An 8,521-nucleotide genomic window follows, 5' to 3' on the forward strand; every position below is an offset into this window, starting at 1 on the left:
CGGCCGCCAGTTAATTATCTGGCGGCCGCCAGTTAATTATCTGGCGGCCGCCAGATAATTATCCGTGTCTTCACGGTTGTTTCATCGCAAAGCATGCCGGGACATAATTCTAGTACATTTTTAACTTCGCCGTGATCAGCTGTTCCGTTGCAAACAACGGGATTCTTATCGAAGCAACATCTTAATCTTGTACATAATCCGCTATTCTGCAGTGATTTTCTTTCACTCCAGTATCATTTGTACGGTAAGAAACCAAATTTTGTGTTTATTCATTTTTATGACGAATAAAGCTGATAATACGACGTAATGAGAGTGGGCCGGGGTCCAACTTTAGTAAATGTAGGCCTAGATCTAACTTTAGTCCCGTATGTTTAAATGTGTGTGCATTTTAAGTAAACTGATTGCCTTGTGTTTTAGGTAGAAGTTAACCAAATTTACAGTAAAATGAGACTTATGTCTCAGGAAATATGAATAGGTCTAGATCCTATAAACTATACATAATTGATATTGGAATAGGATCTACTAGAATGGCCGACAGTTAGATAGTGATGGTGATGGCAAATGAATTGGTCTAGACTCTAGGCCCTAAATGTAAAACAAGTAAAAAAGAGGCCATAAAAACGATAGATTTGTCGATCTGGATCTGGATATCAGGCGCGTACGCAGGGGGGGGGGGGTGTTTTGGGGGTTAAACCCCCCCCCCCCCCTTTGGCATTTTTTACGTGTGTATTTTTAAGAAAACCCCCCTAAAACCCCCCTTTGTTTTGTTTAAAACCCCCCTTGAAAAAATCCTGCGTACGCCCCTGCTGGATATAATAGTCTGATATCGATGACCTCAACTTGAGCATCTACATGGGTCTACATGAACTTGTGTTAAAGAAGTGATAAGGATTCTTTTGTTACAATTATTCTTGTGGTCACAAACTTAAATTTGACATGCCTTTCTCCTTTTATTTATCAGTTGCAGCATCATCGAACACGATGACCAATGAATCAGAAGATGACGTAGATGTTACTAAAGAGCTCATTTCACAATGGACAACAGAAGTGCTACGTGACTTTCTACAAGGAGGAGACTCAAGCTTGCAAACCGAGGAGTCATTATTTTATGGGTGTTCTCTGCCGGCTGCCTTAACGCTGGGGGTAGCTTTTTAGCCATACGAGGTTAAGACTGAGAGGAACTGGACAATGGATGGATAGGGAGGATGGGGGGGGGGGGGGTAGGAATGCAGAACTGGCCTACTATGTATGTACCTACTGGATAAGGACCCTCCATCACTAGAGGGAAAAATAATGAGAGACTTCAAAGAGGGGAAGGCATATAGTTAATTTTGCCTTGTGAAAAAAATTAGATTTAGCCCCTAAAAAAGCGTTCCTTCGGGTATCAAATGATGACAGGTAAAACCTTACAATTGTAGAATTATTATCTGTAATGTGATTTCCAAACCATGTGACAGCCAATGGTGTATGTTGTAAAGGTATTGTAAAATGCATTGTTTAACACCAGGCCCCCCCCCCCCCCCCCACTCCGAGAACAGATGGACCCCATGCATGTTACCAAAATGTCCGGTAAAGGGGTACTTTTCGTGTGACAAAGTCCGGCCCGAGAATTGTACAAAAAGTGGTGTATTAACTTTTCACCCGGAGATTTCTTTAAAAAGGGGGTATTTTTTCTTTATTTTATCTCTTTGGACTCCTGAGAAATTATTCCGAATTTAGGGGGGTACATTGAGCATTTTTCATGATTTAGAGGAGTCTCCAAGGCAGGAAAAGCCCGCGAAAGGGGGGTTCGGAAATGTTGGCAGTCCTCAGATAGGGGGTGCTTTCAAAAAGAGGGAACAAGCATATGCGTACCCTAAATAACACTGAGTGGGGGGGGGGGGCCGGGGTTTAACAATGTTTAATTCGAGATTGACGTATGGCCCTACGCGCTACCAGTGTCTGCGATATGGTGTATTAATACTGAAGCCCTAACAAAACTGCGCTTCAAAATGATCAAGAAGTGCCTCAAAAAAATAAAAATCTTTGATTGACCCCTTTACCACACTCGTTTTCCCCAATAGACTTGTAGTGTTATGAAAAGCGTTTGACAAACCCAAAATTTGGTTTCGATTTCCAATCGTAAATATCTTGATAATCAGACAGGCGATTGGATTGTAAAAGTCATTGAGTTCTTGACTGACCTAAAATTATCATTGCAGCATGAGCTAAATCCAGGATTTTGTTTCAGAATCTGAGATGAAGTTACCGGATCCCTTTAAATGCGTTTGCATTAAAGGTGGTACCCCCCCCCCCAACTCAGTGTTATTTAGGGTAAGCACATGCGTGTTCCCAGCACCCCCCCCCCCCTTCCCTTTTTTTAGCATAAGTCCCCTGTGTTAAGTCAATACGGGCAGATCTTTTTCATTGCAAAACTCCAGAGAATCCAAAACTCTGCTGCCAGGCTCTGTTCACTTTGATGTACATGTACGGTATATGTATTGTAATTTGTAGGTTTATTCACACTTTTTTCGTTTTGTTTAATATGTAATTGTTTATCAGTCTATTTTTGTTTGTTATAGCGCTTAGAGATTTTGGTGGTAAGCGCTTTAAAAGTAGCGTTTTTTTTATATTTTAATTTTTTAAATTTTGTTACGAGCCAGAGATTTTGGGAACACGCATGCGGTACCTCCGTTCCCGGAGTGGTGGGGGGGGGGCGGGGTTGGTACTACTTCTTCATAGGATGTCAACTTATATGCATTGCATTAAACCTGTTGATATTGATCTCATTCTTATATTTATTTTATAAATAAAATCAAACAACACAGCGAGGGTTGTAGATGACTACTAAGCAATCATTACTGTATGTAGGACACTGAGTTGAAGTTATTCATGATTTATTCAAGAGAGGAAGGTCAGACAGACCTGATGTTTAAAATATTTAACAAGAGAAACATAGAAACAGAGAGAGGCATTGAGAGAGATGTCGACACTTAATGAAAGAGAAAGAGTGATAATAAGGAGAGAGAGAGATGGAGAGGGGTGGGAGAGATAGACAGGGAGAGCAAGAATTAGGTGTGAAGAGGAAGATCAAGAGAATGAAAGATTGAATTTTACAAATGTACATGTTTCCATGTACCTTTTCTTAATTTATATTATAATGTGAACGATATAGTGATGGTCTTTGCTTAATTTTAGTTTGCATTCTTTCCTCTCGCCTTGTATTCTAATTTATTATTTTAATTTAGTAAATGTTTGTATAAATATAATTTTGATTTCTATCTCTTCCCCTATGTCATAGCCTTGTTCTTGCTCTCCCTTCCTCATGTTAGTCTATCTCTCTTTCTCTCTCTCTGTAATGATAACCCCTCTATCAATCTTTTCTTCATCAACTCTTGATATATTCCTCCTCTTCTCCTTCTCGTTCATCATCACGATCATCATCATCATCTCAAAACTGTATTAATCAATCTACATGTATAAGACTCCTGAGATTGATCAATACAGTTCTTATAATATATGACCATTATGTACAAACAGTAAGAACAATTATTCCAACTTGATGGGCAACAACGTAATCTCCATTTTCTCCTCGTTCAAATATTGGCTTCTTTTTCAATTTTCATTCTTTACTCGTGTTACTTCTCTTTCTCTCTGACTACAGTGTATACTCACAAGAAAGTAGAATCAACGGTTTGACATGAACCAGTCTAGAAAATGAACTAAATTTATTCAAGTATCAAATACATTTTGAATTTCAGACAGCTTTCTCCCAGGAGATGAAACAAATGTCTCCCTAACCAGAAACTGGCAAAATAACTAAATGCCTTCCCCTCTTTGTAGTCTCTCATTATTCTTCCCTCTAGTGATGGAGGGTCCTTATCCAGTAGCACACAAATGTCTCTATACATAGTAGACGGCCATCTCTACATGCCTTTCTTCCCGCCCCCCCCCCCCATCCATCCATCGTCCAGTTCCTCTCTACCTCTCTACCTCGAATGGCTGAACAGTACCCCCAGCGTCAGGGCAGAACACCCATAAAATAATGACTTCTCCAAGCTTGAGTCCCCTCCTTGTAGAAAGTCACGTATCACTTCTGTTGTCCATTGTGAAATGAGCTCTCTCGTAGCATCTACGTCATCTTCTGATTCATCGGCCATATAGTGTTTGATGATGCTGCAACTGATAAATAAAAGGAAAAAGACAATCAAATTTAAATTTGTAACCTGAAGAATAACGGTAACAAAAGAACCCTTATCGCACTAGATCATGGGGAAATATTTTTGTGCTAAAGGGTGACCCCAAAAGGGTGACCCCAAAAAGGTGACCTTACCCTCAACTGAACAAAATATCGGTCTGCCAAATTCATATTTTCGGGAAAAAATAGATGCTCTAACCGACCCCCCCCCCCCCCCCCCCTCTCATTCACCGGCTGGCTGAGTCGATGTGAAATTTACGGCACGATTTACAAATTTTAACCCCCCCCCCTCGAAAAATTCCTTCATACGCCCCTGTCATGTAGATCCTCAAGTAGAGCTCATCAATACATAGACTATTATATTCAGATCAAGATCGACAAATCTATCGTTTTCATGGCCTCTTTTACTTTTTTACATTTACTAATTGCCATCACTATCCAACTGTTCGGCCATTCTAGTAGATCCTATTCCAATATCAAATATGTATAGTCTATAGGATCTAGACCTATTCATATTTCCTGAGACATAAGTCTCATTTTACTGTAAATTTGGTTAACTTCTACCTAAAACACAAGGCAATCAGTCTACTTAAAATGCACACAGTGACACACATTTAAACATACGGGACTAGATCTAGAGGTCTAGGCCTACATTTACTAAAGCTTGACCCGGCCCACTCTCATGCATTACGTCGTATTATCAGCTTTATTCGTCATAAAAATGAATGAACACAAACTTTGGTTTCTTACCGTACAAACGATACTGGAGTGAAAGAAAATCACTGCAGAATAGCGGATTATGTACAAGATTAAGATGTTGCTTCGATAAGAATCCCGTTGTTTGCAACGGGACAGCTGATCACGGCGAAGTTAAAAATGTACTAGAATTATGTCCCGGCATGCTTTGCGATGAAACAACCGTGAAGAGACGGATAATTATCTGGCGGCCGCCAGATAATTATCTGGCGGCCGCCAGATAATTTCTCTTAAATTTATTTCGTAGGTGGCACTAATGGGCTTCCGTAGTTATTAATATAATTAAAAAACATATTGCTGAATTCTGAATATATATTTAATGGGTTGAACGTCCCTCTGCATCATGTGATCTCGCTCAGTTCATATGTAAGATGACTCATCTGAAGGACCTGACACTTGGCGGTCAGTACCACAATGACTTCTACTCAACATCTTCGTCGATGGCATCATCTGCAAAGGTTGACCTATGACCTATGACCTGAAATATGATCTTAAATTGTAGGACTCGTAACAAATCACTACATGCTTTGTTATACTGGAAGTGTACTTTATTCTGTATAGTCTAACGAAATTTGACAATTCGCCCGCCTTCCTCCCGAAAGGCCTATGCATTATACCACACAACAATAAACATCTGTTAAGACCAAACATTGCTTCAAAAGCTAAATGTTATGGTGGTATATTTGTACCTGTAATCAGGTTTATTATTAAATATCTGTTAATTATGCAGTAAAGTTTTACATCGGACATTCTTAAACGGTCCACTATATATCACAATTCAAGTAATATTATTAATTCACACTACACTACACTACATTACATCGATAAAGGTTTAAATGTACTTGTGAATTAAAATTATATAGTTTGTAAGCACTTTCATTATTACTATTTCAAACTCTAATACATGTATGCCAGTTACATTGTATTTGATCATTGTATAATAATAATAATAATAATAATAGCCTAATAGTCCACTCCAAATTTTATTAAACCGAAACGGAAATTCTTTTGCCCGGAATAATTGCATTTGACTGATTTGAAATTATTTAGTAGGTGTTCATCCTAACGTATACTAAATTAGACTGGTCTTCGTTTCATTGAATCTACGAACGGTACTTGCCGTCAACATATTCATATTGGTAAATAATGAATGATATACATGTACAATTGAATTGTATGAAAGAAAAACAAAATGTTTATAACTTGTAACTTATACTTGCATTTGCAAATAAAACCGTCTTTCATTTTCTCGGCCCATGTCTTTTTATAATCCTTGTTTATATTCTATAATACCCATGAGGCTAGCAAAATCCATTTTCTTGTTTTTTGTCGTTTTTTTCATGAAACTTAAGAATGCAATTATATATCTACCAACAATCGAACCTACTACATTTGATATTGCACTTTAATTTCCCTTTTTTATGTACATGATCACGACCAGAGTGGTAACACGAGCCCCACCCTGTCTGAGCTGACAGTGGATGATAACACACTACGAAGATGGCAGGATTGTGGTTCGATGTTTGACAATGTGAAGAGGGTCACTATACAGGTATACAACTCAATCAGCTATGACGTCATCCAGAGGATCCATCTACCAGGAGCAACAGAACTCACCATACAAACACATGAGTATGCAGATCGACCGGCTGGTTTCCATGAGGAGCCCACTTCACTACCCAATGCCCTCCTGAATATCTCCCCTCAGCTTGTCAAGGTGACATTCAGCGATCTTGCCATTGGTAACAGTAAGATGGAACTAATCTTACAAGCTTCCAGATCACCCCACAACCTCAAACATCTGAAGACTATCAGGTAAGACACATTGAGCTTTCAAAGAGCACTTTGACACTTTTCTTCTTTTGATTCTCCACTCCCCGTCTGGAAATTGAAGAAAATGTGCGTTTCTTTGAATTGAACAGAGTGTGTCTCCCCCTTTCTCTTCCTCTCTGTCTCTCTCTTTTTATGTCTCTCTCTCTCTCTCTCTCTCTCTCTCTACATATATATCTCTCAATGTTTGATTTGATATTATCAGAATCGATTTGAATTTAAAGATGAAAAAACATCAATACCAACATGAGTAGGCCTATATACTGAGGATGAATAGCTCTGCTCATCTGTACCACGCATTACAGTTGTTCGACTAATTGAGTGGTCTACATGACAAACAAATAAGATACAAAGTTACATCATTATGAACAGCTATATTACAAACATTGCTAACTCCTGTAACAAGCCCCCATCCCTAATTATTTTACACAGATGATACTGTATTCCGTCTATTTTGATATTGATAGATTCGTAAGATGCTGGACAGATGTGAGCGTGAATGATGTCACCACTGCATGGAATGAAGACAACGTCATGGCGGTGGAGGTGGAGCACGGCAAACCACGTGGGTAAGTCATTAGAACTTTAACTTTTAGACTTGCATAGACATCAATCTCTGCATAACATTTTTGTATGACTGCATGTCTCTTAAATCCTCTGCGAAAATCAGTGCTTGTTATCATACGCACGATCACAGGTATTTTGTTCATCTTAGGAAGGATGTGCAAAATTAAAAGCCGCCTTCCTCTTTTGTTAAATTTAACGACTTACTGGCTGACTAGAATGCAGCACGAATAAAGTCTAGTGTTAGAATTAGTGGGAGACAAGCACGCATGCTCGTCTCCTCAAGCCAGTCGTTTCTGATATTCATTCAGACGCGAGGTCTGCTCAAAGGGCATGTGTTTTGATATACAGAAAAAAACATGTAGTTCATTCCCGTCTCGGGAGAGGGGGGGAAGGAGGGTTGTTGAAGAATTGTTTCACATGAAAAGAAAGGCTATTGACATACAGAAATATGTTTTTTTTTCTTTCTTTTTTTCTTCTATTTGTGTGTTTATCGATAATAATACAAACTTACATTATGTACCACTCATGATCTGACATAAATCAATCTGTGCAAAATGTAACAGAGAGTCAACATAGGCATGTACATAATAATAATATTCCATTGTAAATTTCTACTAATGATCATTATCTATATAAGGCTTCCAAGTGGTACAATAAATCATTGTATTTAATATCTTTAATATCTTAATATCGCAGTACTCGGATGACAGATCGCTATTGTTTTCGTACTGCTCTGTCATCCGGGAACTTCAATTGTCGATACAATATTGCTTGATTATCAAAAATCAACAACACTTTCGCTGGTACCCGGTCACTGTACCCAATGTGCAAAATTGGTCAGCCTGATATAGATAATAATAATAATAGTATTGTATGGCTTTGTTTTCGTGCGATACATGAATATAATGCTCTCGCTGTGCCAATATTGGACTCGTCTTCGACTCGTCCAATATGACTCGTCCAATACTGTCATAGCGAGAGCAATATCATTTTTGGATCACACTCAAATCCATCCAATATTATATAAATATTCCAATGTGCCATTGGAAAAATATAGGCCGGATTCTAGAAGTGATGAAAGTAAAGGTATTTATTCTTTTTTAACATGATAACATGTAGACCTATTTATTTAATTGATTCTCGCATTTTTGTACTATTATGTTTTCTACGTAATAGATAACATGTTAGTTC

The 8,521-nt window shown here is 38.4% G+C and overlaps 1 protein-coding gene and 1 long non-coding RNA gene across 2 annotated transcripts; one reads left to right on the forward strand and one right to left on the reverse strand.

Moving 5' to 3' along the window:
- Positions 1-3,612: 3,612 nt before the first annotated feature.
- On the reverse strand, positions 3,613-4,978 carry LOC115928018. The gene is made up of 2 exons (XR_004065824.1): positions 4,928-4,978; positions 3,613-4,161 (listed from the first exon to the last, which is right to left on the reverse strand). It is a non-coding gene; the product is annotated as an uncharacterized LOC115928018 (long non-coding RNA).
- Positions 4,979-5,284: 306 nt separating this feature from the next.
- On the forward strand, positions 5,285-7,336 carry LOC115927943. The gene is made up of 3 exons (XM_030994310.1): positions 5,285-5,391; positions 6,375-6,748; positions 7,231-7,336. The coding sequence occupies exons 1-3, from the start codon at positions 5,305-5,307 to the stop codon at positions 7,334-7,336; spliced, it is 567 nt and encodes a 188-aa protein (XP_030850170.1). The 5' UTR covers positions 5,285-5,304.
- The last annotated feature ends 1,185 nt before the right edge of the window (positions 7,337-8,521 follow it).

Source organism: Strongylocentrotus purpuratus, unplaced genomic scaffold (genome assembly GCF_000002235.5).
Source record: "Strongylocentrotus purpuratus isolate Spur 01 unplaced genomic scaffold, Spur_5.0 spur5_scaffold_21, whole genome shotgun sequence".
Taxonomy (NCBI): domain Eukaryota; kingdom Metazoa; phylum Echinodermata; class Echinoidea; order Camarodonta; family Strongylocentrotidae; genus Strongylocentrotus; species Strongylocentrotus purpuratus.